General features: G+C 58.5%; 3 protein-coding genes across 3 annotated transcripts; 1 reads left to right on the forward strand and 2 right to left on the reverse strand.

The window, feature by feature from the left end:
- The first annotated feature begins 63 nt into the window (after positions 1-63).
- Positions 64-4,244, forward strand: ZGLP1 (zinc finger GATA like protein 1). Its single transcript, XM_082380419.1, has 5 exons — positions 64-611; positions 860-1,234; positions 2,035-2,120; positions 2,479-2,572; positions 2,746-4,244. Exons 1-5 carry the CDS (start codon positions 475-477, stop codon positions 2,873-2,875), a joined length of 822 nt encoding a protein of 273 aa, XP_082236545.1. The 5' UTR covers positions 64-474; the 3' UTR covers positions 2,876-4,244.
- A 1,953-nt stretch (positions 4,245-6,197) lies between these two features.
- Positions 6,198-27,802, reverse strand: ICAM5 (intercellular adhesion molecule 5; the record flags this gene model as incomplete). The annotated part of the gene is made up of 19 exons (XM_082380463.1): positions 24,644-27,802; positions 22,752-23,012; positions 18,520-18,828; positions 17,861-18,148; positions 17,526-17,780; positions 17,069-17,317; positions 16,806-16,985; positions 13,848-13,948; positions 12,560-12,755; positions 11,355-11,624; positions 10,852-11,172; positions 10,343-10,630; positions 9,696-9,950; positions 9,326-9,574; positions 8,592-8,834; positions 8,235-8,513; positions 7,894-8,133; positions 7,225-7,491; positions 6,198-6,472 (listed from the first exon to the last, which is right to left on the reverse strand). Exons 1-19 carry the CDS (start codon positions 24,708-24,710, stop codon positions 6,198-6,200), a joined length of 4,593 nt encoding a protein of 1,530 aa, XP_082236589.1. The 5' UTR covers positions 24,711-27,802.
- ICAM4 (intercellular adhesion molecule 4 (Landsteiner-Wiener blood group)) lies at positions 12,955-15,320 on the reverse strand. Its single transcript, XM_082380597.1, has 3 exons — positions 14,880-15,320; positions 14,456-14,761; positions 12,955-14,332 (listed from the first exon to the last, which is right to left on the reverse strand). The coding sequence occupies exons 1-3, from the start codon at positions 15,271-15,273 to the stop codon at positions 14,214-14,216; spliced, it is 819 nt and encodes a 272-aa protein (XP_082236723.1). The 5' UTR covers positions 15,274-15,320; the 3' UTR covers positions 12,955-14,213.
- Positions 27,803-27,944: the final 142 nt, after the last annotated feature.

Raw genomic sequence — 27,944 nt, forward strand, 5'->3', positions numbered from 1 at the left:
AGTGTCCTTGCTGGGGGTGCGGGTGGGAGGACAGGCCCTGGGGTCTACAACTGCAACTTCCAGGCCTCCAGCTTTCCCCTCCCACGGTGGTGATGGGCCAGCGGGAAACTGAGAAAGAGGCCTCATAGTGAGGGTCCGCGAGCCTGAGGATCAGCGTGGCAAGGCCCCGCCCCTCAGCCGCGGAGGGATTTGGAGGGGTCCAGGCTGCTCTTGGCCGCAAGGGGTGATCAGGTCACCTGAGCAGGGTCGGAAGGGACAGAGGGACGGAGGCTAGCCTGAGGGTGGAGGCTTCGAAGCCGGTCCCCAATATCGCCGGCCAGAGGCGCCGATCCCACTGGCCCCGCCCCCCTCAGGTGGAGCTCCTTGCACCCAGGGCCAGAAGCGCCCCCGCCCCAAGCAGGTGGGGCTCATCGAGTGGGCCCGGCGTGGGCGGGGCCGGGCGAGATTTGGGAAGTGGGTAAGGGCTGGGACACAATGGAGGCCGAGCCAGCCCCGGACTTGTCGATGCTTCGAGAGCTGCTGACGCCGCCCTGTCTGGACCCCGAACCGCCCCCGGAACTCCCCACCCAGCAGGCACCAAGGACTCCAGGATGCCTCAGACCCAGTGGCAGGTGCGTTAAGGAGCGGCCCTTCCCCCAACCTGGCCCAGTGGTCAAGGGATCATGACCTCTGGTTCCTGGGGTTACTCAAGGGTCAAAATGTTAGTTACTGGTACTTACAAGGAAGAGGTCCCGGTCCCCAGGGATACTTGGAGTCATATGGGGGTCAGAGGCTATACAGTTCTCCTTGCCCCTTGTGCCTGAGACTCATGTAGGTGCCGCCCAGGGAATGGGGTGACCACACTGTCCCTTGTCCCCAGGTCCTTCTGGCCTGCACACCAGGACTTGGTCACCGACTTGCACTTCCTCCAAGAGCCAGCAGAGGGGCTGGCCCAGTCCCCCACCTGGGACACCCAGGCCCTAGGGCCCTGCTGGGAGCCGAAGGCCCTGGAGACTCTGGGAGCCCTACCTCTGGCCGAGGATGCCAAGAACATGCTGACCCCAGTCAGCCAGCAGAGCCCCGGCCTGGGGCCCCGAGTGGCTCCCCCGGCCTCTTCAGCCCAGCCACAGAGGAAACCCCGGAAGCAGTCGAACCCCCAGCGGGGCGCCGAGAAAGTGGACCCCCAGTTCGAGGGGGTGACCCTGAAGTTTCAGATAAAGCCAGATTCCAGCCTACAGATCATACCCACCTACAGGTAGGGGCTGGCCTGGGCAAGGGCACCCTTTATGCAAGTAATAGTGGTAACAGTGCAGAGGCCCGGGGGCAGGTGCTCCCAGGAATGCCCTCATAGACTCCCACCTCAGCCCTGCCTTACAAATGGCCCCATCTCTGAGCGAGACCTCAGGCTGGTGTCAGTTCCTGTAACTGCTGCTATGAGCCAGTCACATCCAGGTCTGAGCCCGGGTCTCCTCCTAAGAGGCCTGACCATACCCGGGGCTGCTGCTTCTGTTAGTTTTTCCAGCAATGATAATAGCTACCGTTTGGCAGACATGACAACAGTAACAGAGGTAACAGGTAGCACTTGGTGTGTATGGGCTCTCTGAACCCCGTGAGGCCCACTTTACAGATGCAGAAACTGAGGCGCAGAGGATGAGATCTCTTGTCCTTGGTCACACGGCCAGGACGTGGGAGAGCTGAGCTTTCAACCTGGCAGGCTGGGGAATTCCCTGGCGGTCCAGTGGTTAAGATGTGGACTTTCACTGCCGTGGGCCCGGGTTCGATCCACGGTCGGGGAACTAAATTCCCACAAGCCGCTCGTCGCAGCCAAAAAAAAAAAAAAAAAGCAAAACAAAACAAAAACAAACCTCGCAGGCTGGCCCCAGGCTTACTGTCTTTTCAAATGATTATGTCTGTGATATTAATGAGGTGCAAGGCCAGGCCTTTCAGACATCAGATGCCTCCTTGGGGGTTGCCTGATTGGAAATCTTCAACTGGGGGCTACCTGGGACAGCATACAGACAGACCCTCGGTGCTAACGCCTTGTCTACTCCCCAGCCTGGCCTGCAGCAGCCGCTCTCAGGGTCCCCCGCCAGGCCCTGCCAGAGGCCCAGAGGCCAACGCAGGAGGCAGCGAGTCCCTGGGTGAGTCCTGGAGACTTGAGAGCTATAAATACTTGGGGGGGGGGGGGGACAGTTTCATTTCTTCCTTGTCTTTCTCCCCATCCCGCTTCCCTATTTAGACCCATCCAGGAGGAGTCTCAGCGTCCCCCTCCACTCAGGCTGAGTCACCCACACCCCCGGCTTCTTCCTCTGCTGAGCTTTGCCATCTGTCTCCCTTCTTGGCTTTCCCTCTGTCTTAGATCTGGCAACACCGGGGCTGGCCCGGAGCTGGGTGGGGCCTTCACAGAGACCACCCCCCTCAAAATGCCCACCCCACACAGGCCTCCTGAGCTCGGTCTCTTGGCCTCTGACCCTTGCCCTTTGGCCTCTTCCCTTTCAGGGCGCCGACGCTGTGCTTCCTGTAGGACCCAGAGGACCCCACTCTGGAGAGATGCCGAAGATGGGACCCCCCTCTGCAATGCCTGTGGTATCAGGTCCTCAAAATGGAGGAGGGATTTGGGGTGGGGTCCTCGCATCAGTCCATGCTTAGCCGGTGTGGGGTTTTGGGAAGAGAAAACACCCACCTCTTGGGGAACGTGGCTCACTCGTGGTGATTTCTGGGCCCCTGCTGCCTGCTGAATGTTGGTTTTTTGCACCCCCGTCCCAGGTACAAGAAATATGGCACCCGGTGCTCCAGCTGCTGGCTGGTGCCCAGGAAAAGTGTCCAGCCCAAGAGACTGTGTGGCAGATGTGGGGTGTCGCTGGGTCCCCCCCCAGTCCCAACTCAGGAAGGGTAAGCCCTTCCTCACCCAGCCGAGCCTGTCCTGCCTCAGTTGCTCCAGGGGAAGAATGGGCTGAAGGCCTCCTACGGGAAAGAGCTTGGGTCTTGAGGGGTCCAGCCTGCCTCCTCTCTGCCCCCTCCCCATTCAGAGACCCCAGGTGGAAGACCCAGGCCTCAGGCCCCAGAGCTCCTGGCTCAGGGGGTCACTGGCCCCCTCCTTGGCCCCTGCTTCAGTCAGGCTTGGCTGAGCACCTCACCCCCTCAGGAAATGCTCATGGCAGTGAAACTCATATTGTTAATATCAGTGACAATAAAGAACAGAACTACTCAGAGAAGGGGTGCTGTGACTTCGGGATCCCACCTTGCACGCCCTCACCCGCCTCTCCCCCGGCCCAGGATTGTGGGGGAGGGGTTTTCTCAGTGGGGTTCTGAGGGACACACACAGTCACGGAGACAGGCACCACCTGGGAATTAGCCACATTCATTACAGCACCCCATACAGGGCGACAGCCACCGCATGCAGAGACAGACAACACGTTCAGAAAGATGCACACAGTGGGACTTCCCTGGGGGTCCAGTGGTTAAGACTCCGTGCTTCCACTGCAGGGGGCACAGGTTCAATCCCTGGTCAGGGACCTAAGATCCCACATGCCTCGCGGCATGGCCAGAGACGCATCAGCAGACCCATATGTGCCGACACTCACGAGACACACAGACCACACACAAGACAGAAAGACATTGACAGACGCACATCCACCGATAGACACACGTGTTGATGTACACACAGGACACATACACACGCACGATACAGACACACATGAAAGACACATAGGTGGCACACGTTGGCCCACGGTGATACACACACAAGTAGGCCCTTTATCTGGCAGCTCCACCCTTGCCTACAGAATGTCCCCGTCCTGCATCCTTCCACACACCAGTCCCTACTGTGTCCCCCCTCCTCCCTTTCAAGATCTCTCTAACCCCACCAAAGTGTGTCCCCAACCTGAAGCCAAAAGCCACATGGGAGACGCTGAGCTCTACCCCTGTTGCCAGGACACACAGGCCACCACTACTCACTGGGAGGGAGGGAGGGAGGAGGGGGGCATCAAGGATGGGTGAGATGCAGAGTGGGCAGGGGTGGTCGCTGCTGTGAGGGGTGAGTGAGGCCTGCAGGTCCACTGGCCCTGGGAAGGGGAGCCCCTCTGAGACCCCCTTTGACTCTCCTGAGTGAGCCTGTGGGGAAGGCTTGGGTCCAGATTCCTCAGCCTTGGATCCCTGACTCATTCAGTACCCCCCTTGCTTGGCTCACAACACCCTCCCCCAGGTCTCCCGTAGCTGCTGCCTTCGCATCACTGGAGTGAGGGTGAGCTCTGCCCCAACACCACATCTTCAGAGACCCCTTCCTTGACCACCCAGCCTAAAATGGACAGCCCCCCTCCCACCCCACGTCAGGCTCTAGTTCAGCTCTTTGCTCATCTCTCTCTTAGAACCTACCAGAAGTTTCACCTCTCTACTGGTCCAGGGTTATTTCATTCACATTCATCTCCCCTACTGGACCATGACTTCAGAGGTCCAAGGTCACCACCTCTCTGTTCTTGACCGTGATACACACCCCCCACCACCACCACCAGTGCCCAGCATGGAGAAGCTCTTCGGGGGCAGACACAGCACACGAGGGTCTCAGACTGTGTGTCTACAAACCCCTGGCTGTTTTTATCGACGTAGTCAACATTTATTGAGCAACTACTGTGTACCAGGTTCCAATGAGGCACTCAGTTGTGAATAGAACAAAGATCCCTAGCAAAGCCAATATTCGAGAGTGACAGTAAACAGGTATTCAATAAGTATCTAATAGAACGTCAAGTAGTGATCATGCTACAGAGAAAATAAAGTATGTAAGGAGGTGAGGAGTTGGGCTGCTACTGTGTTCTCAGGGAAAGCCTCTCTGAGAAGGTGAGACCTTTGTGTAGAGACCTGACAATAAGGAACTAGCTGGGAATTCCCTGGCGGTCCAGGGGTTAGGAATCCGTGCTTCCACTGCAGGGGGGCACGGGTTCGATCCCTGGTCAGGGAACTAAGATCCCACATGCTGGCAGTGCGGCCAGAAAAAAAAAAGGAACTAGCTATGGGACTATTTGAGGTGAGGACACCTGGGGCAGAGGTAATGGCAAGAGCAAAGGCCCTGTGGCAGGCAGAACTTTGGGATTCAAGGAACCTCAAGGATGCGGGTGGGCAAGGAGAGAGGTGATGGGGGCCGGACAGCAGGGGCTGCACCACGTTTGGGCCTTGTGGCCTTTTGTACCTCGCACACGACACTGGCTTAGCCTCTAGTGCCCCAGTTTCCTGCTCTCACTTTTGCTCCCGAAATGTTTGTGGGGGGCAGCCGGTGGAGCTGGAGCAGTCCAGGCCCGCTTCCTTCTGGCAGCTCTGTGTTCCTGCTTTTGAGGGAGGAGGAAACGGGGGGTGGATGAGGCCCAGCTGTTCTCTCCTTCTGCTGTGGGGGGTGAGGGGGATGACTGGTGGTGGGCGGTGGGGGGGGGTGCAGCTGATACCCTGTATGTCTCTTCTGAATCGTGATGGGCCAAGTCGAAAGGCAGCTTGTGGGTAAACTGAGGCACCGCGGATGGGCACAGGATGGAGGAGGCCTTGAGGGTGGGGCAGGGGTGCACCCTGTAATAGGAGGGACATCGCAGCGGCTGACACTCGGAGCTGCAGCTTCGTTTACCCATCCGTGCAAGGCCTCAGGGCTGGGGCGATGCCCAGAGCCCTGGGAAAGGGCCTCCACCCATCCAGGGAAGGCAGCCTCAGCTCTGCCTGGAAGCAGGCCTGGGGGAAGCACCCAGCTCCCACCCCGAACATTAGCCGGATTAGAGGGCAGCGCTGGGCGGAAGAGATAAGCAGTAGAGAGGGAGGAAGGAGCCAGGTCCCCACCCACGCCCAAGGGTCCAGGGAGAGCACGTAACAGGGCACGGAGAGCGCAAACTCCCGGTCACATCGCGAAATGGCGGCTTGGACTGTGCCTGACACACAGTAGGCCCTCAAAAGCAAAAAGGGTTTTTTGAATAAATAACCCACAGGGTTGGGATTCGAACCCTGCGTTGCTTCTGCATCGCAGACTGAAACAGATGGAGCCAGAGTCCTTTATAAAAACTTTATTGGGGAAGGGGGGTAGAAAATGGGGGGTGACGCCCCTGGAATTGAATAAATAAATAAAATTAAATAAATAAATAAATAAATAAATAAATAAATAAATAAATAAATAAATAAATAGAACAATAAATAAGCCCCCGTGTGAGTCTGGGGGGCGTCCCCCGGCCCGCGGGGAGAGGGGAGCGGGCTCACGCTGACGTCAGCTGGATGGCAAAGACCTCGCCCCCCGCCGGCGCCTCGGCGGTGCCCGCAGCCTCAGTTGCACCTTCGGCGCCCCCGCCCCCGCCGGCGCCGGCACCCGCGCCGTTGAGACACACGGCCTCACCCGAGCTCTCGGCCTCCTGCACATTATATTCGCCCTTCTTGCAGGCGGTGGACTGCACGTAGAAGGCCAGGCCGGCCCCCGCGGCCAGCAGCGCCGCTCCCCCAGCCGCGCCGCTCACAGCGACCCATAGCCACGGACCTGCGGGGTGCAGACGCTCAAAGAAGGTGGTCGAGCTCCCCCCGCCCGTCCAACACGCCAAGCCCGGGCCACTTCTGCCCCTTCCCACAGGCATGAGGTCAGTTCTCACGCGCCTGGCAGGGAGCCCCAGGGAACCCAGCCTTGGAGGAAAGGAGAGACCCCAGTAAGGCCACCCCAGTTCGGGTGAGGCCCCAGACCCATTTTATGGGCCACCCCATCACAGGGAGGATATAAGCCCCTAGCCCCCGAGATACCCAGGAAGTCAACCAACTCTCCTCACCCTCAAAAGGATGGTGGGGTGGGGGAAACCCAGTCATTGCTCCACCCCAGAAAGACCCCAGCCAGCCCCAGAGATACGCGAAGCAGGAGCAGGATCTTGCTGGGCCCCCACCACTATCCTCTGCCCCTGTCCCTCTCCAAACCCCCTTCTCCACAGCCACACGGTGGAAAGTGAATTGCATCAAGCCTTCACCACGCAGAACCCACGCAAAGTTAAGTCCCTCCTCACAGCAGTCACAGCCCCGAAGGTTCCCTTCCCTTGGGCTCCAGTCAGCTCCCTCTCCTTCCACTTGCCACCCCCAACGCGCCATCAAAGCCCCAAGGGCGCCCCTAATTTCCACCCTGGCTCACTTCTGTCTCATCTGTGGGTACTGAGAGGGAGGCAGGGACGGGGTCAAGAGTCCCAAGGCGCAGGTCACAGCCCCCTGTAGATCCCTCGCCCAGGCCCCCCCCCCTCCCCAGCTGCTACTTACCAGCCACGCGCACGGTGATGCGCCGGGTGTGGCGCCCATGCGCGTTGGTGGCTGCGCACTCATACTCGCCGCCGTGGCTGCCCATAGCGCCCGCCACGCTCAGCGTGCTGTTGTTGCTTGACAGGCCGATGTTGAGCGCCCCCGGGGGCGCACGCCAGCTGATCTGGGCTGGGGGCCAAGCCTCGGCTCGGCAGGTCAGCGTGAAGTTCCCGCCTGGCCGCACGCCTCCTGGAGGCGAGGCAGCCAGCTCGGCCACGACGGGGCGGTCTACGGGGGACAGGAGGTTGAAGGGGCCAGCCGCTGACCGAGCGCCCCCTTCTGAGACCGCCCCTCCTGAGATGAGCAGGCGAAGATCCTGCCTCGCTTCAGAGCCCCCTCCCCCTACGACTGGACTGCTGTCGGGACTAAAATCCTGAGCCCTGCTTCACTGAATGGAAGGAGGTGGGGACCCACGCCAGGGCCCTTCAGACCCAGAACTTGAGGGTGCGGGGGCGGGCTCTTGTTCCCTAGAGTTTTCATTACCCTTAACATTTCATGTTAAGGTCAGGATTCCTTGTCCCCGGAAATGGGACTAGGGAGGTGCCCTTGAACTCCCCCGGGGAATCCCACCTCCTTTAGTCACTGTTCTAGAGACCGGATGCCCTCTATCTGGTGCTGCCCGCAACTCACATTCCACGCCCACGGTGACGATCCGGGCTTCAGTGCCGTGCGCGTTGGTGGCCAGGCAGTGGTAGATGCCTGCATCCTGTCGGGACACGCGCAGCCGCTGTGGCCGGGGCGCGCCCTCCCGGGAGCAACGCACTTGTGGGGAGGGGCGACCCCGGGCGGAGCAGGCCAGCGCAGCAGCCTCGGCGCCTTCCAGCCACGTCTGGTGACTTGGGCAGGTAGATTCATCCATTTGCGGTGGCGCTGCAAAACAGCCATGGGGTGGGGGCGGGGGGGCTCGTTGTTCAGGGAGAAGCCGGGACCTGGAACACCCCCTACTCCCCGCCCGCCTGGGCCTCGCTCACACTCCGCGCTCACGGTGACCATCTTGACCACGGAACCGTGCTGATTGGTGGCGTTGCAGATGTAGGTTCCGGGTGCCAGTTCTCTAGGGATTTGAGGGGCTCTGGGACCAGGGTCTGGGGGTGCCAGCGGCAGCAGCACCCCCTCACTGGTGCCTCCGGAGCCAACGCACTCCACACTTGGCTCTGGCTTCCCATCCACCTCACAGGAAAACAGTCGCCCAGATCCTTCCACCCATGTCCAATTGCTAGGGCAGCTCACCTCCTCAAAACTGGGGCCATCTGGGGGACAGAGGGACTGGACGTCAGGACAGGGTTATTCTGACGTACCCCATCTTGCCCTGCGTCGTCCCCACTCACATTCCACTGTGACGGCGACATTTTTGGCTGCAGACCCTCGAGCATTAGTGGCTTCGCAGCGGTAGGTGCCCGCGTGCTCCCGGACCACACGCAGTAGGCCCTCGACGACCCTGGCTTCCCCAGAGCGCACACAGTTCACGCTGGGTGGCGGGACCCCATGGGCCACACAGCTCAGGGAAGCCTCTGTTCCTTCCAGCCAGGTAATACGTTCAGGGCAGCCCACACTGTCCAGCGCTGGTGCGTCTAGAGAGGGGAGTGTTGTTGAGTTTTGGGGTTTAGGGACAGGTCTAATGTCCCTGGACCCTTTTTCCCATCCCAGGCGGGTAGGCTACGCTCTGCACAGGGACACCGAAGCAAAGGAGTTTCTCTCCAGTCAAGCCGTGCACTGTTTTGGGACTTCCTGAGCCCTGAAGTGTGCTTTTTTTTCCTGATTCCTACAAAGTGCCCACAGGACCCTCCGCAGTCTTTAGCTTAAAAATTGTTAGCCAGTTTGGAGCACCCACGTTTCCAAGACTCAGCTCAAACGCCAGGCCGCAGGCCCCTGTGGACAAGTCCGCCCCTTCCCCTCCATCCTTCTCTAAGATCTTGCCTTAAGCCGGCTCACCATCCCCTTGCCTTTCTCAAAATCCTGCTCAAAGGCACGCCTCAGACCCTGTTTCCACCCTCCTCTGTAGTCAGGCCACCCCTAGACCCTGAGAACCAGACAGAGGTGCGCCCTATGCACCTCCACTCACACTCCACCGACAGAGTCACGTCCTTGACCGCCTGGCCCTGGACGTTGGTCGCGGTGCAGCGGTAAGTTCCAGCGAGCGCGCGAGTGACCGGACCCAGCAGGCCCAGGGCCAGCACCGCCCCGCCATCGGGCCGCGCGCAGTGCACCGAGGGCTCTGGGTTTCCGCGGGCCTCGCAGCGCAGCGTCTGCTCTGGTCCCTCTGGCCATGTCCAGCTCCTGGGACAGTCCGAATCGTCCAGCCGGGGGGCGTCTGCGGGCAGGGGCATGGGATACAAGAGGCTAGACGCGGACCGTGGGGAAATCCTCCACTTCCATGACACGGCCAGAGACCAGGCAGGCGGAGGTAGGCTAGAGGTTAAAGGCCAACTCACATAGGACGCGCAGCTCGGCGCTCTCGTTCTTGCTCAGGATCTCCCCGTCAACTTCGAGGGTGGCGTCGCAGAAGAAGACACGCCTGTCGTCGTTCTCGGTGGCGTTTAGCTGGAGCTGGGCGGGCTGTCCCGGGACCGCGGCCGGAATTCCGTCTAGTGTGACTAGGGCTCGGGCCCCGGCTGCGCAGCTTACTGTCACCATCTTCCCCTCGGGGGCGTTGGGCTCGGTCAGGGTCAGGAGGGGTTCCGGGAAGCCTGGGGGCGGGGCGTTGGCCGGGAGACCACTGACCATGCCCCTCCTGCGGTTCAAGGCTGCCCCTTATCAGCCCGAACCTTCCCCACTTCAGCCAAACCGTGGGTACCGTGCCCTGCCCCTCGGGCTGTTCAGGCTCCTCTCCCTTCTCGCCCCGCCCCCTTGAGGTGGTCAGGCCACATCTCTAGGGATCCTTGTCGGGTTTGCGACCTTCCCCTTTGGGCGGCTCAGACTCCGCCTCTCCAGCTACTATTGTCTTCCACCTGCCCCGCCCCTTCGGGACTCTCGGTCCATGTCTATTCTGATACCAGGGCCCCACCCACTATTTGCCCCGCCTTCGCCTTCCTCTGGCTCCATCCCCGAGCCGCCGAGGCCCCACTTCACTAGCTCTTACTGTAGACAGTCACGTTCTCTTGGGTCTCTCGACTCTCGCCCCCCAGGGTCACGTTGCAGACCAGCTGCCTGGCGCCCTCCTGCTCTGCGCTAGCTGTGGCTGTGGCAGTGGCCATGAGAGCGTCCCCCTCGAGGGTGACATCGGGACTCAGCCTCTGGTCCCCCAGCACCAGGTAGACCTCAGCCTCCGAGGCTGGAAACAGCCCGTCCATGGCGCAGCTTACGGGTCCTTCTGAGCCCACTTCCAAGAGCCGGGGGGCAGCGAGGCGAGGGGGTTCCGGAGGCAGGGCTGGGAGTAGAAGAACAGAGCTTGAACTTATGTATTGAACGCTCAATATGTTCTAAGCGCTTTACAGGCACTCTATTATGGTGTTATCCTCAAGGCACAGAGAGGAAAATAACTTTCAGCTGGTGAGTGTTAGGGTAAGAATTAGAATTCAGATTTCTCTGCCTCCAAGCTTCTTAAACATCGGCCCGACCCCCCTTGGTCCCCTTCTCACACCCACTCACCGAAGGTTCGGAGCTCTCTGGGGGCTGAGCTGTTTTCAAACAGCCCCAGGCCATGCGGCCGAAGGTCCAGCTCCGCACGGCACGAGAAATTGGCCCCATGGTCCTCCCTCCGAGCCAGTACCGTGGCTGTGAGCACCGCACCCCGCGCTCGGGGTGGCTCTCCGGAGAAGCTGCGGCGGATCAGCTCCTGGGCGCCCCGCAACAGGGTCAATGTGAGACTCCCACGAGGCCCAGCGCCGGGGACCCTACAGCTCAGGGTGAAGTTCTCGCCCACTGGCTGCCAGGCAGGCAGCGGCACCAGTTCTACACGATCCGGCCGTTCTGCAAGGGGGGAACCACGGCTGTTGGAAATGCCAGGGCTCAGCACGACATGGCTTGGAACCCAGGGGCCAAGAGGGGCAGGGCGTGTTGATCCAGAGGGTGGGGCCTGTAGGAGAGGACCCCGTGACCCAGGGGGCGGGGCCTGGAAGGGAGGGAAAGTAGCTTGGCCTCTGAGAACTCACGAAAAGTGCGAATGAGCCCACGCGCCTGCAGTGTGCGTCGCGCGCAGCGGAAGAAGCAGACGGGCTGGGTCTCCGGCTCTCGGATGTCCACCAGCTGCCGCGCCAGCCAGCGCAAACCCCTCTGGGTCCCATTCCGGCGCAGCGAGGTCTCCAGGCCACCGCGCTCGGGCCGTGGGCAGTTGGTGCTGCAATTCAGCCACAGCGATCCCCCGCGTTCCACGAGCGCCACGCGGGGCTGTAGGTCCGCCCAGAAAGGCTCTTGCGCGACCACTGCCCGGAGAAACGCGAGCTCAGCCTGGGAGCCACCTCCCTGGGATCTAAGAGCCCCTATGGAGACTCAGGATTCCCAGGGAACGAGCAGAGGCCACAGCCAGGAGTCCCAAGTCCTGCCCAGGTCTCAGGTTTACAAGCGCGCTCCCACGGTCCAGACCTCGAGGGTGTCTCTGGTACATGGCAGCGGAGAGCCCTTCTCTCCAAGGTGCGGATGGAGTGACGGGGAAGAATGGGGGGAGGGGAGAGATGAGATGAAACATGGGGTTTTCAACGCACACAGCAATGCTGGGAAGAGGGGACCCCAGGTGGGGGAAGGGAAGCGAACTGGTTCTCACGGTTCTCGCCCGGAGAGGGGAGACGACTGTGGTTGAAGCGAGGGCAAAAGAGAGGTGAGGCTGAGTCAAGCAAGGCTAAGGGAGGATTCCAAACCCGGGTGAAGAGTACGGAGAGAGGACGCGGGGCTGGGCTCATGAAAGGAACCGCGGGAACAGCCGATGGACTCGGTTGCCAGGGCTCCGGGTGGAGCGGGAACAGCGCCTCGGAGTCACGGCAGTTGGTGAGATTGGGTCTTCGTGGATTTCGAGTGGTGAAGATGCCAGTCCGTGGACCATGGTGCATAGCAGAGCGTGAGGAGGTACCCCGGGAGGGGACAGGGGAGATAATGGGGTCTCCAGAGCTCGAGGCTGGGTGCAGAAGAGCACCCAGGATCTCGAAGAAGGTAGGGTAGAGACCTGAGTGAGCGAGGAGTCAGGAAGCTTGGTCTCCAGTGTGTGTTGGGGGGGAAGAGGGATAGAGAAGAAGGCCCTGGGCTCAAGGTGGGGGCAGAAGCGTGGGAGCGAGGCGAGGGCGCAGCGGGGAGGGGCTTGTGGCCGCTTCTCAGGTCCAGAAACTACGACCCCGCCCTGTCCACCCTGAGCCGGACCGGCTCTTACCTGAGAGACCGAAGAGCCCCAGGCCCAGGGCAGCCCAGAGGCCGAGCAGTGCCCGGTGCAGCCCTGGCGAGGGTCCTGGCATCGCCGCCGCGGGGGAAGCGCAGGAGGCGAGGGGAGCGCGAGCGCTGAGCTGGGCTAGAGGACTGCGCGGCGCGGCGGGTGGGGTGTGGAGGAGGCTGAGTTGCGCTTGGGGATTGGTTTAACGTTGGTAACTTGGTTTCCAAGGAGGGGGCGGCAGCAGAGGCGGCGCGGGGAGGGCGGGAAGGCGAGCGTGCACCAGGCTACCGGCCTTGATGAAGGCGTGCTGGCAGCGGCGGCGACGCTGAGGTGGTGGGGATGCAGGGTTGCCCTTCTCAAACCCCCACCCCACCCCACCCCTTGCTTAGATGCTATGATAATGAGCTGGACTCCGAGCTCCGCCTCCACATTTAGCCCCTCCCACCAGCCCCCCCCCCTTGGAGCGGAGATGGGTTGGGGGCTAGGAGAGATTTGAGACGCGCAGGCTGGGGATGAGAAGGCTCTAGGGGAGGATGTGGGGACGCCTCCCTCACCGATCCTTCCCCTTTTAACCCCTGGGAGCTGAGGGTTACAGCTACGCCTCTAGTCTTTCTCTGGCTCCGCCCCCGCACGCGACAGAAGGGGCGGGGACGAAAGTGACAGCGAGTTGGGAACATGTGTGCGTGCGCGCAGCGTTCTCGGGCGTCTAAATTAGGGTCGGCTCGGCTCTGGGTCTGTATTTACCCAGCGTGCAGCGGGCACGTGTCTACGCGACTTGTGTGAGCAGGAGCCGCCAAAGAGCGCCTCTGAATCCGCTTTCTGCTCGGCGGGCGGGGCCCTGGACCACGCGGGCCTTGCCAGGTATCCACTGCAGGCCCCGATTCTGCGTCCACGCGAGACCAAGAGACCAACTGTGATACTTTTGACTCCGCATCTGGGTTCCAGGTTTGGACACCCTCCATGTGCTCACCAGGCCCGGTGACTATCAGGGACGTTTCCAGGATGCGAATCTGTGACATACACCCCCCCCCCACCCCACCATCTGGTTGCTCCTTCCCCGCAGTCAACACATGGGTATCTTTTCTGCGTATCCACGTCCCTCACAATGTACATTTGACCCAGCCCACCTGTGCTCTCACTCCCAGAGCTAGTGGTGAACTATGGGGATTAGTTCTCTCCCCACGCCTGCCCTCCAGGAAAGTGCAGGGTCTAAAGGGGGGGGGGCAGGAAACTTAACATCCAATCAGAGCTGCTGCGTGGCAGCGCTGGAGCCAATCAGGAGAAGCCATACCATGAACCAGCCTTCCCACAGGCTAAAGCCCCCCTGGGCCCAGGCCTTGCCCCTCTGCACCGCACTGATAATGCCCGCGGGAGAGGTTTTTACTACGTCGGCTGGGAATGCAGAGGGAATGGGGCTCCGGCAAGGGAGACCAGAGTGAAAAACCTCAGGTGCCCTCAGGGAGACAGGAATTTGGAGAAAATGATAGAGGCAAGGCCAAAAAAGAAGACCACTTCAGTCAGAGGAGGTGCACTAATGGGGGACCTTTATGCCCAGGGGCAGAAGCTGGCTGAGGAAGGCTTTATTGATCCAGGCAAGGTTCCCCCAAATGTTCCAGATTCCTCTTTCCTCCAGCTCAGCCAGCATGGACCACTGCCTCTATGCCCGAGACTTCATCGATAGGTACTTTCTCAGGCAGAGGGCCCCCACTACAAGAAGGATCCCCACAAGGGCTGCGATGGAGGTGGAGGCCAAGGCTTTGGACGCAGGGCTCCAAGCTGGAGACAAGAGGGGAGAATTAGGAACAGAGCACTTGGAGGTGTGAGGACCCGCATGGACATGCTCTGGCTTGGCCCACATAACCCTTCCCCACTCTTCCCAGGATTATAAGGGTGCCTCACCGAGGACCGGCAGCGCCACGGGTGCCGAGCTACTGAGGACCACCAGGCCATCGAGATTGAGGCGGGCGTGGCAGGTAACGGGCTGCCCGAAGTCACTGGGCCTGGCGCGTAACGCGTAAGTCAGCGTCACGTTGGCCAGATCCCGGCCGGTGAAGCGCTCCAGGCTCTCGGAGTAGATGACCCGGCCACCGCGCCTCAGAGTCACCACCAGGAAGCCCACGGGGAACACGTGCGTCACATGGCAGCGCAGAGTGTACTCACTGCCCATTAAGACCGGAGGCTCCAGGATCACGCTGCGTGGCTGTTCTAAAGCAAGAGGGGGCCGCTGGGCAAGGTCCGAGGGCTCCCCCTAGCGCGACTGTCAGTTACCCCCGCTCCGTCCTCCTCCCCTCACCCCAGCCAGGCCTGAGCCCCCGTCCCTCACTGTAGGCGGTAATCCTGGCGGTGGCCCCCCGCGTTTCTCCCGCGCAGGTGACGAAGCAGTGCACATCGGAGCTCCAGGCCCTCACATCCAGCAGCTGATAGGATACCCAACCGGGCCCACTGAGCGTGTCGCCTCGCCGCAGCTCGGTGCGGAGGCTGGAACCCTCCGGTCGGGGGCAGCTGCTGCTGCAGTTGAGCCACACTGAGGCCCCCGGCGGCACGGCCTTGAACTCGGGGCTTATGCGCACCCAGAAGGGTGCTGAGGTCTCCGGGGGCGCGGGAGAGAGGCCTCCCGGGCCTTGTGTCCGCGCACCCCAGCGCCTCCGCGCGCTCCCGCCTCGCGGGTAGGAGGGCGACAGCAAAAGCAGCAGCAAGAGGAGGAGCAGAGACCCCATGGCAAAAAGGCCGGACTGAGGGGCCCCGCGCCAGGGAGCCAAGGCTGGCTCTGGAGATAAGGAGGCCCGCAGCACCGCCTCCTCAGCCCCACCCCGGGGAGAGAGAGACAGAGGCTCCGAGGGGCCCCGGAGCCCTGCGGTATACAGCCCACTCCCACAGCTTAAGAATGGGATTCTCCACCCCATTCTAAACCAAATGTCATCGTGTTTTTCTGGAGAGGGATCTTTAATTTTCACTGAAGTCTCAAAAGGCCCTAATAAACCCCAGATTTGGATTAGAGCCTGAGGGCTGGGCCTTGAACTGGCAGCCTTCTCTTGGGGCAGGAAGTGGGAGGACAGGCTAGAAAAGGCTCCAGCTGGACATGACACCTCCCCTCAACTCACACAAGGCTGGAAGGATGAAATAGCTTTATTAGCACAAGGGAGAGGCTTCCGCAGTTGGGAGGGGGTTCTCCCAGGCCTCTCCTCCCCGCTGCCTGCAGGAGCCTCGTCGCTGCAGGAATTTGGAGCTGCAGACTGCTCTGTTCTTGCATGGTCCCACTGAGATGGAAACAGGTAGGACAAGGCAGGGACACACAGGGATTGGGCACAGTTTCATGGGACTCCATGGTTTAGCTATCAAGGAGTGAACACCCACGTTTAGGCATGCCACCAAGTGTCATTGTGACCACTAGCAGACATGGGTATAGGTGGAGAGGTGGATTAGCAGAGGTCAGTGCCGGTGCTGGGGTGTAAGGGCTCAGTGGGTCATCTCTGGGCATGTCACCAGCTATACCTTGTCACCATTACTAATCCCTTTCTGAGAGAAAGCAGCTTGGCCAGTGGAGTGGGAAATTCTAGCCCCACTTAATCTTTTTGCCAGGCACTCTTGTGCAGTGCACAGCCAGTACAACTGTAGCTGGCGACCCTGAATGAGATTAGACTGAGAGCTCCCTGAGGGTGGGAATCAATGTTCTTCTTGTTTACCATTCTAGCCCACATAAAAGGCACTCAATAAATAGCTAGTAAAAGAACAAATGAATAAATATGTCATCATCAAGAGCTGGGAACAGTCTGTGGACAGCAATGCTGGAGCTGGCTTCTGTCAGGACGTGTGGGGATTTGTGTTTCAGAGCTGCATGTGTCTGTGCAGGGCCACTTCTCTCTTAGGACTGTAAGGCCTCAGCACACGCAGTAGGGGGTGAGTTTCAATGTTTCCCAGTTGGGTGTCCCCATGTTGGAGGTGAGGGTCTCCATCATACACCCTCCGGCCAGGTCAGACTTTGACATCCCTCACATTCATGCCCTGAGGCTTGACCCCTTCTTATGTCTCAGTCCTGTGGCTCCACATCAGGTGTGAGGCCTGGGGGCTATAAGTGTGCAGGGGCCATGACCCCAGATGCTGTCTGTATCCTGACTGGGGCCTCTCTCCTGTCCTCTGGCACCCTGGGAAGGTGGGTATAGCTGAATGGCATATGTCCACCATTGTTTGATGCAGCCCTGCTTGTGATGGTTTGGGGGCTGAGGAGGTCCTGTCCTGAGGGGGTAGGCTCAGGGCGGCGTGGCTGGTGTGTTCAGTTTCATGGCACCCTCTTCCTGGGCCTTCCGGGCCTTCTGTAGCTCATATTTCTGGATCTTCCTCTGGTAGTTATAGATGTAAGCGGCTGTGCCCACAGTGCCCAAGATGATCACAGATGCCACCGGAATGACGATGGCCAGGTTATTCTGGTGGTCTGTGGGGAGGACACAGGGGGCAGTGAGGGTTGAGCTGCCCTCACTGCCCCTGCCCTGCCCAGCCCTGAACTCCAGCACTTACAGATCACATTGATGACAACTTCACGGGTAACCTCACCGCAAGTGCTGGTGGCCCGACACTGGTAGGTGCCCGCCACCTCCCGCTTGACGGGCCTCAGGTCCCCAATGGGTAGCAAAGCCCCATCCTCTTTCCGGCTACAGTTCAGCTTGGGGGTTGGGTTCCCCCAGGCCTGGCACCTCAGGGTCTGCTGGGAGCCTTCCTGCCATGTCCAGTTTCCCGGGCAATCCCTCTCATTTAGTCGGGGGCCATCTGAAGAAACACAGCAAGATGAGGGACGGGGTCAGGGACCAGGACATCACTCACCATCTAGGTCTAGGTAAGAAGACTTAGGTAGGAATCTGGGGAAGGGGCTCACCAGGGTGGGGGTGGGAGTGGACCTTGGTGAAGGCAGGAGCTCTTGGGGTCTTAGGGGTTGGGCCGTGGGGGTCAGGGGTCATTGTCTAGCGGCCCCACTCACACAGGACACGGAGCTCCCGGGTCTGGTGCTTGTGTACCACCTGCTCGGCCACCTCCAGGGCAGCAGAGCAGAAGAAGCTGCGCCCGTTGTCCTCGGCGCTGGCATTCAGCTGCAATTGGGCCCTCGGGCCCGGAGGTCTGGCTGGGGCCCCGTTCAGCGTCACCACAGCTCCAGCCTGGGCCTCACACTCCACGTTCACCGTAGTCCATTCCGAGACCTCGGGCTGGCTCAGGGTCAGGTTGGGAGCCGGGAAGCCTGGAGGTGGGGCGCACAGTGAGCCCCGCCCCTGGCATTAGCCCCACCCCTTCGGAAGCCCCACCTGGGTTTCTACTTACTATAGATGGTCACGCTCTCCTGAGACCTCCGGCTCTGCCCTCCCAGATTCACCGCACACGTCAAGTACTGGACGCCTTCCTCCTCCACCTTTCCCTTGACCCAGGCTTTGGCCAAGAGTGAGTCATTATTGTACGTGATTGTGGGTTGCAGCCTCATGTCCCCCAGTGCCAGGTGGACCTCCGCCTCCGAGACTGGGAACAGCCCACCCAGGGTGCAGTTCACCTGCCACTCTGTGCCCACTTCCAGTACCCGGTGGGTAGCAAGGTGCGGGTCGGTCGTTGGTAGGACTGGCGAGAGACAGTGGGTGTAAACAGAGAGGAGACAGACATCCTGAAGCCCTTTCTTGGGGCATTTTCATTCCCCCATCTGGAACACTCTCTTCCTGGGAAACTGTGGCCTGGGTCACCCTTGTCCCAGGACACGTGTACCACTTGCCCTGGGTCACAGCCTTCTCAGAGGATCCTGTAGTCCAGGCACCGCATCCCAGAACACTCCACCCCAGTGGCCAAGAAGATGCTCTTCCCAGAAGCCTTTGCAATCAAGGTTGCCACCTTCTCAGCGCACCCACGGCCAGGGGCCTCTCCTTCCCAGAGACCCCGCACCCCAAGCACGAAATCCCTGTCATCCCATCCTCTCTGCTGGCTCCCCAGTGCCTCACCAAAGGTTTGGAGCTTCCTGGGAGCTGAGCTGTTCTGGAACAGTCCCAGCCCTTGGGACCGCAGGTCCAGCTCCGTGCGGCAAGAAAAATTGGCACCGTGGTCATCTCTGGTCGCCAGCACCGTGACCGTGACCTCGGCAGGCTCCCCATTTCCCGCTGGCTGCCGGCTCAGCTCCTTCTCCCCGTGGAGCAGCACCACGGTGAGGTGGTCCCGGGGGGCCCCACCGGACACCATGCAGCGCAGGATGAGGCGCCTGCCCACGGGCTGCCAGGGCGGCAGGGGGGCCAGCTCCACGCGCTCCGGGAACCCTGGAGGGGAGGGAAGTGTTGTTTGAACTGGCTGGCCGCCCGCCCACAGAAGTGTTGGGGCCCTGGCTACACCTGCTCGGGAAGTCTCACCACGCTCTCCCCAGAACACACCCCAAACCACCTAAGCTAGAGAGGAATGTTAAGAGCTTCAGGATAACCCAGTGAGAAGTCCCCAAGTGGTTGTGGAGGAGGCAAAATCAATCTTTATTCACTGAAGCATCTGAGAGTGAAAAGTGGGAAAGAGTTTCGAAGTCCATTGCCAGGAGTCCCGGCAAATAAATACAGTCCGTTTAAGCTGCCCAGTCTCTAGACGTTGTTGTAAAAAGACTCCTGTTCTTCATTCTCCTCTTTTTGGCCTTAGCATTTTTCTCCATAGTATCCCTCACCTCTGAGGTACAAGATCATCTACTCAGTTAATTTGCTTTTCCACTATTCCTGCCATGGAATGTCAGCCCAGGAGGGCAGGGATCTTTGTCTCTTTTGTTCCCTGTTGTATCCTTGACACCCGATAAGCACTCTATTTTTTTTTTTTTTGGCCACGCCCCGTGGCTTGTGGGATCTGAGCTCCCCGACCAGGGATCGAACTCACGCCCTTGGCAGTGGAAGCGTAGAGTCTTAACCACTGGACCGCCAGGGAAGTCCCTTAGGCACTCTACGTTTGTAGAAAGAATAAGGTTGAGCCACCCACAGCGATTCAAGGCCTTTCAGGAGCTTGCTTTTAAGGGTTCCCGAATGAACCGTGTGATCCCCTGAAATGTTAAAAATCTAAGAACAACCCACAGACCCTCAAAACGAAACCCTGAATATTCCTTGAAAACACCACACGCGGGCTTGGTTTCCGCAGGCCAGGGTCTCCATTCTGCATGAGGTAACAGAATTCCAAGCCTGGATCGCCAGTGGAAATTGCCAGCAGAGCCCCGGTGAGCTGTGGCTTAGCCTGAGACTCACCCCCCAACTCCAGGCTCCCTAAGGAGGGGTCTTGAAGCCTCCCACTTTTAGACCCTTCTCAAGAGGCCCTGAAATGTCACTTAAACAGTAGTGATGTTGGGAATTGATTTTTGGACATGAGTCCACCTTCTCCCCAGGTTACCAGCCTCCTGAATAAAGCAACCTTTCCTTTTCCAACCTAAGGAAAAAAAAAAAAAAAAAGCAGTGATGTTAAAGTGTCAGGAGCCTGGAGTTGATTCCTAGCTTTGCTGATTCTTTGCTATGGCCTGTGGGGGAGTGACTTTGCACACTGGAACAGTCCCAGCCCTCGGGGCTACAGAAATGAAGCCTCAGTTTTCTAAGCTGTAACCTGGGGCTAATGAAGGTAGGACTATTATTATTATTATTAGGACTATTATTAATCCACTTCAGAAGTTGAGAGTGACTGTAAATGGGCATGAGGTTACTTTATTTTTTGACTTTTGATTAAATGTTTATTCATTTTAATTTTGCCTTTTTAAAAATTTTGAGGGGCTTCCCTGGTGGCGCAGTGGTTGAGAATCTGCCTGCTAATGCAGGGGACACGGGTTCGAGCCCTGGTCTGGGAAGATCCCACATGCCGCGGAGCAACTAGGCCCGTGAGCCACAACTACTGAGCCTGTGCATCTGGAGCCTGTGCTCCGCAACAAGAGAGGCCGCGATAGTGAGAGGACTGCGCACCGCGATGAAGAGTGGCCCCTGCTTGCCACAACTAGAGAAAGCCCTCGCACAGAAACGAAGACCCAACACAGCCAAAAATAAATTAATTAATTAATTAATTAAAAAAAAATAGGAAACACTTTGAAAAAAATTTTTGAAGCCAATATATTGTGTTTTCCACATCTGAAATTTTTTTTTTTGTGGTTACTTTTTAAGGTGAGATATATGTTCTTAAACTAGATTGTGGTTGTACAACACTATAAATACTCCAAACTTCATTGCAGTGTATGCTAAAAGCTGTTAAAAAAAAAAAAAAAAAGGTTGAGAAAACCCTCAGACATCCAACTCTTACCTCTGACCATCTGTTGCAAACTCCAACTTGCAGAGCTGATGGCCCCCTCAAACCACAGCCTCCAAATGGAACTCACATCTCGGAGCCCAGGTCTTTCCCCTGAAGCCCAGACTGGGGGAGGAGGTCTGTTCTGCCTGTACCTCTCCTTGACTCCCCATCTTTAGCCCCTCACTAAGTCCTGGTCACTCCACCCTTCAAATATTTGTCTGCCCCTCCCTTCTTGCATACGAAACTGCCCTCAACATGCCCGACCTGGACTGGGTCCACGGGCAGCTGCTCTCTGGCTTCCTGTAAGGTCAGCCCTCTGCTTTGTATCCCTGGCCTGCTCACACACCCTCCATGGCTCCCTGTCACCCTAAGAAGAAGGTCTCAGCTCCTCGGCCTGGCATTCAAGGTCCTGCCAAACTCAGCTCCAGCCACACTGATCTGTTGATATTCAGTCCCTCTTGCCTCCCCAACCCCAGGTCAGCATGTTTCCCCACTCCAAATCTTTGCCCAGGCTATTCCCTCTGTCTAGAACGCCTGTCTTTACCAACTCCTACGCATCCTTCAAGGCCCAGTTAGGGGTCACCTCCTGCAGGAATTACAACTCTTTCTAGAGAAAGTTCAGCCACCCAGAGATGCTCCCTCATCTTTACACTGGCAGTGGGGCAGGACCAAGCTAGAGTCTCTCCTAGGTGACCCCTTGCTACTGTGTGCAGCCGTCTGTTCCATTTCACAGAGGTGAAAACTAAGGCAAAGTCTGGCACCCAAAGAGGGAGAAATGTATCAGGGCCAGGACTCAAACCTGGAGGGTTGGGCTTTCAACTCTCAGGGTGAGATGCAGAAGGTCCTGTGAAGAAGTTTTCTGGGGGTTTTCAGAGGCCACTGGGAATGTTTGGGGACTTCCCTCACTTGGCCAGCAGCTGCTCAGACATCCTCCAAATCAGAAACAAAGCTGATGTTTGCCCCAAAGCTTCTTTTATGCAGGCACCGTGAAGGTGGAATGTCCTCCAGGCCTCACTGCATCATTAGACCCTTCCGAGGAGGTCTCATGTGAAAATCAACCAGGAAGCCACGTATTCCCCCCTCCCCCCTCTCCACATCAGAGTCACCAGTTAGTGAGGCCCACGCTGGGACTAGAACCCAAGGTTGTCTGATCCCAAGGCCAGTTGGCGAGTTCTCTTTCTTTGTTCCTTTTTTATTTTGTTTTGTTTTCATCTCAATTTCATTTATCTATTTATTGCTTACAGTCATGCTAACTCACTGTCACACTTCAAAATGCCCAAGGTAAAAAAAAAAGGCACATGGAGAAAACTCGCCCCCTGCGCTCTCCCGGAGCCCTACACCTTCCTCACAGCCAGCTAATATTGTCATTTGTTGTATTTCCTTTCAGGGCTCTTTAATGCAGAAACACAGCCTCCCTAACCCGGCCCCCATGGCTCCTTAACACTGTGGTTGGCATGACACTCATTCTGGGCATACCTTACTTTTGAACAGGACAATACGTCTCGGAGCGGCTGGCTCATTCTTTTACACGGTTGCATACTATTCCATGAGATGACTGAACCACAGTTTCTCTCCCCAGCCCTCTACATTTGAGTGCCTTGCAAACTTTTGCCCTTTCAGATCAAGCCACAGTGAATAACCCCACACTCCCTCAGTACCCTTGTGGGTGGGAACACCTATAGGCCCAATTCCCAGGAGTGGGTTTTCTGTGTCAAAGGACCCACGCATGTGACATTTTGAGGACTGAGTCCATACTTGGAAGTCACCCCCAAGGAAGTTCAAGGAAGGGTTCTAGATGACAATGAGACTTTCCGAAGATGGGCCCCCTTGCCCTTCAGTGAGACCCTGCCCCCCCCCCACCCCCAAGTAACAAAGGCTGTTCCAACCTGCTGGGGACTCCCCTGTCCACCTCCCCAACCCAGTCTGCCTAGTCCAGCCCCTGGGCCCAGCCACTCACAGTATACGGTGAGGTTCATCAAAGCTGATGCCTGGCCACTGGGACAGCTTGAATAGCATATTGGCATGCTGTCTTTTTGCACGCCACTCAGTTCAAAAATCTTCCAGTTGTTCCCATGGTCTACTTCCCTCTTGGCCAGCTGAGTCTCTAGGCCCAACAATGTGTGTTGGTCACAGGAGGTACTGCAGTTCACCGTTATGGAGCTTCCTCGGGGTATGATGGCATTTGGAGGCTGCACTGATGTTTGGGCACCTCCAGGCCCTGGAACCAAAAGATGAGGAGGGGTCAGGCATGACAAATCGGGCTCATCAACATTACTGCATCCAGCCTGTTCTGGGTGCTGGGGACACAGCCTTGAACAAGACAAAACTCTGCTTTCTGTGTGGGAGACAGAAAAATTCATGAACAAACAACATAATTAATAACTGATGCTGACAAGAGCTTTGGCAAAAACAAAATGGGATGATAGAACAGACAGTGCCTTGGTGACAGGGTAATGTGTGAGCAGAGATCTGGATGATAAGCAGGGGCTGGCCATCTAGAGAAAAGGGAAATGAGTTCCAGGCAAAAGGAGCAGCAAGTGCAAAGGTCCTGAGGCAGGGTGGCTGGAGCAGAGTCACAGGGATGAGTTGGGGGGAAATGAGGTCAGGAAGATCATGCAAGCGGTGCTAAGCCATGCCAACGAAGCGTTCTTCACTGCGGGGATAATGGGCAGCCACGGAGGATTTTAGCAAAAGAGGGGCATGAAGTCAGTGTTCTTTTCCCCCCCAAGAGGTCAGGTGGAGGGAGTCAGTCCTCCAGGGATGAAGGGGTTCCAATCAGGCTGGTTCCTCACCCACTTGGACAACTGGTTTCCCCTCTCAGGACCTCACTTTCCCCATCTGTAAAGTGGGTGAATATAGTCACCCCAACCACTGCTGATGCAAGTAACTCCTAGCACAGGGCAGGTAGCGAGTGGCTGCAGGTAAGAAGGAGGGGGCTTGTTGGGATTAGCTCCCACAGACTGTGGTGACTCCAAAGCTAAAAAACAAAGTCCGTCTGAGCCCACCCATCTGAAAGCCCCCCGCCCCAAAGATCTCTGCCTTCAGCTTTGGGCCTACTCCATCTGGGATGGAGGCGTGTGGAAACAGCAGCTCCATGAATTCTCCAGGGTGATTCTGGGGTCGCTTCCACTTCACAGAGGGAAATGGTGAGACCTGAAGGGAGGTCACTCAGCTAGAAAGTGGTAGAGTCCAGATTAGAGTCCGGATTAGAAGGCTTCATTGAGCTGGTAACCGCGGTGTGCTCTGCTCATGAATTTTTCACTCTCCTGCTTCCCGACACTGACCACCATTTGAGACCAACTGTCCCCCTTCTCCCCTCCGTCCTAGCTGGAGTTGATGAAGGGCTGCTGGGGCATCCCACTCCTTAGCCTCTGCTTCCTTGGCAAGTCAGCCCTGGAATTCCCCTGAGCAGAGTCCTGGACTTCCCCCAAGGGCACGGGATGAGGAACAGAATGTCTCTGTGTGTGTGTGTGTGGGGGGGGGGTCCCAGTCTACCTAAGCTTGGCACGGAGCCACATCTCCACACGGTCTGACCACCTCCTGGGGCCAGGACACAACCGCTGCGAGGTGAACGCTATTAACTTCTCCATTTTACAGCTGAAAAACTGAAGCTCCTCTGGGACGGGCAGCCCATAGTCCGAAGGCACACAGCAAGCCATGATGTAGGGTCTGGATTTGAACCCATGGCTGTTGACTTTCAATCGATGGCTCTAGCCCCAACTTGCCATAAACAGCTACGTAAGTACCAGTGTCCCCAGTCGGTGGGGAGCCGGTCCTCCCACCGCTCCCAGGGCGCAGCCCAGATCCCAAGAGCTAGCCCGACGGCAGCCCCCCCGACCCCTGACTCACCTGGGAGCAGAGCCCCGAGCAGGGCCAGGAGCGCAAGCATCGCGGGATGGGCAGCGCCGGGAACCATCGCAGGCGGAGGCAGGGCTGACGAGGTGGCGCAGAGGCGTGGGCGCGGACTGTGGCGCTGAGGACCTTGTGGGTCCTTTTATAGCGGCCAGCCAAGGGGGGCCGAGGGGGCGGTGCTGCCTTCCCGGAAACCTCGCGCTTTCCTCTCCGGAACGAGGGCTCTGGCATTTCCGGATTGAGAGGGTGCCGGGGCCGAGCAGGGTTGTCCCCTCTCGCTGGCCGCTCTCGCACCGGAATTTCCGAATTGAAGTAGTGAGGGCTGCCTGGCGGCAGCGGCCAGAAGACAACCCGGAGACCTACTCCCGGCGCTAGGGGCCCCGTCCCTGGGCTCGGCTACCCTTGATTCTGCGTTTACACGGCGCTTTGTTGGATACTGCCAACCACCCTGGACGGTAGGGACTGCTATTGTGTCCGTTCCACAGAGGGGTAAACTGAGGCTCCAAGGTGCGAGGGCATTCGAACTCAAGTCTCACTCCCCAGCGCAAGCAGGCCTCTTTAACCGAGTGGACGGTCCCTCGTTTCGGTGGGGCCCCAGGAATCCTCCGGGGGCGCTCTCGATCAAGGGTGCCCCTCCCCAAAGGGTCATGTCCCCGCCCAGCTGACACCGAGATGTCCTGAGAAGCGGCCGCAGAAAGCCCAGGCACTTTCAGGCGCCTGTGAACCCTGGGGGAGAGGACGCAAGGCGCATCACGTCCGGGGCTCCGCGTCCCCCACCGATGGGCGCTCCCACTCCCCCGCGGCCTCGCTTCCCCTTTCGGCCTCCAGCGCGGGGGCGTCTTTACAGCTTCCAGAAAAAGGAAGGAAGCCGCGTGGTCCTGACGTGCCGAGCCCCTCCGTTGCAGTTCCCAGGCTCCGCGGGGAAACTGAGGCCGCAGACCTTGACGGGGGAGGAGAGAGGGGGCGCTCGAATGCTTGCCTTCTGCAGGGAAACTGAGGCAGCTCCCAGGCCCCGGAATGGGGCGGGGAGAGGGGGCGCTCAAACCCCTGTCCTCTGCTCTTAGCTCCTGTAACTCGAACCCCGGGCGCCAGCACTAAATCTGTGCGGGTGTTTGCCCCGGCTTGTCCCATTAGGGTGTTTGGGGGACATTGTGAGGTCCCGCGCCGCGTCTATAGGCCGTCCCACGCCACCGCCTCCCCCCCAAGCCACGCCTGCGCGTGTGACCGCCCAAGACTCGGCATCCACCATGTCAAGGCTGGGGATCCTGGAGTCTCCGAGCGCGGAACCCCGCCGCCTAAGGCTTCCTGTTGTGGCGCGCGCGCCGCGTCGCCAGGGAGACCTCAGAAGGACCAAGGAGGTCGCGCAGCAGACGGGGAAGGGAGCGGGCTTCAAGGACGCTCGACCCCTTCCTCCCGGGGAAGGGGCTGCGAACTACTCGCCAGCCAGAAAAGAGTCCCTCGCTCCGCCCCGATTGTTCCTAAGGAATTTCCACGGGGATCTTTCTTCTTGGAGGGTGGAGGGTGTTGAATTCCCGCCCCAAATGGACTGGGCAGAGGCGCAGAGCGGGGGCCGGGGACGTCCCTGGAAGGGTCTAGGAAAATCCTCCGCCGGGGGGTCATTTTCCGGAGAATTGTTACCAGGTTCAGATCACTGCTTACTTTGGCCTCTGTCCCAAGTGCGGGCGGCGAGCTCCCCCGCGCGGCTCTGGTCCCCCTTACAGCGGGAAAATCGTGCTTCTTCCTTCTGTCTCTCAACACTTGCTACGCAGCGTTGATTGAGAGCCTGCTGTGTGCCAGGCATCGTTCCAGGTGCTGGGGACGCAGCAATGAACAGAATAGACCAAAATCCCTACCATCATGCAGAGATCGTCTTAGTCCGGACGACAGAAACAAAAATAAGATATATGGAGACATAGCTTGTGATTAGTGCTAAGAGAAAGTAAAGCAGGGAAGGGAATAGGAAATGTGAAGGTTAATAAACCTTTAAATAGAGTATTCTGGGAAAGACTGAGAAGGTGACGTTTGAGCAAAGAGCAGAGAGTCCTGACAATATCAGGGAAGGAATGTACCAAGCAGAGAACACTGAATGTGCCAAGGCCCTGAGGTAGGAACTGCCTTAAGGAACAGCCAGGAGGCTAGTATTGCTGGAATGCAGTAAGGGAGGGAGAGAATTGGAAGAGAGGAGGGCAGGGAGGGAATGGGGTAGAGCATGGCCTGGGGAGGACTTTGGCCTTTCCTCTGAGTGAGGTGGGAGCCATGGAGGGTTCTGAGCGGAGCAGGGACACGCCCTGACTCAGGCCTTTACAGGCACCCTCCTGAGACAGCAGGAGCTAGAGTCAGGTGGTGGGGAGGACAGGGTAGAAGGAAGCCAGGAGACTGGAAAGGAGGTGACTGCTCCAGTGCAGGGGAGCAATGATGGAGCCTGGAGTGGGCAATGGCACTGGGGAGATACGGTTCAATTTGGCATTTATTTTGGCAGCAGGTCCAACTGTGTTTGCTGGGATGTGGGGGCAGGCAGAGTCAAGATCAACTACTTGGTCCTGGTCTGAGGTCCTAGGAGGGCGGAGGGCCATTTCCTGAGATGAGAATGGGGTGATAATAGGGGGCAGTTTGGCAGAAGAAGCACGCACCCCCTAGTCTACGTTCCCTTTGTGCTTTCTTGGAAGAAAGGGAAGCAGATGTTCCCCATCCCTTTGCTGCAGCCACCAGGAAGGGCAGGGCTTCCTCCAGGGTGCCAGGCAGTCTCAGGAAGGTCAGGGAATGGCCCCACTGCAGACCAGAGGCTGTGGACCCAGGGCGGAAGTACCCAAACCCCACTCCATGACATCATGCCTGCTCGCCCCTCATTCTGAGGTCTGGCGTGACCACATTGCAGTTCCCTTGACCTGGAATGCTCTTCTTCTCGTCCCTGATATGGCCAGCCCTTTCTTGTGGCCTGAGCCTCTTCCTAAAAGCTTTCCCGGATGCTCCCCGACTCCCTGACTCCTTCCATCCTGGGCCACACCCTAAACATTCCCTGTCACTTGCTCTTATGGTTTCATTACTGAAACTTCATTCACTTGCTGAAATTCTTTTTTTTTTTTTAATTAATTAATTAATTATTTATTTTTGGCTGTGTTGGGTCCTTGTTTCTGTGCGAGGGCTTTTCTCTAGTTGCGGCAAGCGGGGGCCACTCTTCATCGCGGTGCGGGGCCTCTCACTATTGCGGCCTCTCTTGTTGCGGAGCACAGGCTCCAGACGCGCAGGCTCAGTAGTTGTGGCTCACAGGCCTAGTTGCTCCGTGGCATGTGGGATCTTC

Source organism: Balaenoptera borealis, assembly GCF_965194805.1.
Source record: "Balaenoptera borealis genome assembly, chromosome: 2".
Classification (NCBI taxonomy): domain Eukaryota; kingdom Metazoa; phylum Chordata; class Mammalia; order Artiodactyla; family Balaenopteridae; genus Balaenoptera; species Balaenoptera borealis.

Coding starts and splice junctions, on each gene's coding strand:
- ZGLP1 (XM_082380419.1), top strand. CDS start 475: ATGGAGGCCGAGCCAGCCCCGGACTTGTCGATGCTTCGAGAGCTGCTG. Junction 2,121..2,478: donor AGGAGGCAGCGAGTCCCTGG/GTGAGTCCTGGA, acceptor CTTCCCTTTCAG/GGCGCCGACGCTGTGCTTCC. Junction 2,573..2,745: donor TGCAATGCCTGTGGTATCAG/GTCCTCAAAATG, acceptor CCCCCGTCCCAG/GTACAAGAAATATGGCACCC.
- ICAM4 (XM_082380597.1), bottom strand. CDS start 15,273: ATGGGGTCTCTGCTCCTCCTCTTGCTGCTGCTTTTGCTGTCGCCCTCC. Junction 14,762..14,879: donor CGCCAGGATTACCGCCTACA/GTGAGGGACGGG, acceptor CTCTTGCTTTAG/AACAGCCACGCAGCGTGATC. Junction 14,333..14,455: donor CGTGGCGCTGCCGGTCCTCG/GTGAGGCACCCT, acceptor TCTTGTCTCCAG/CTTGGAGCCCTGCGTCCAAA.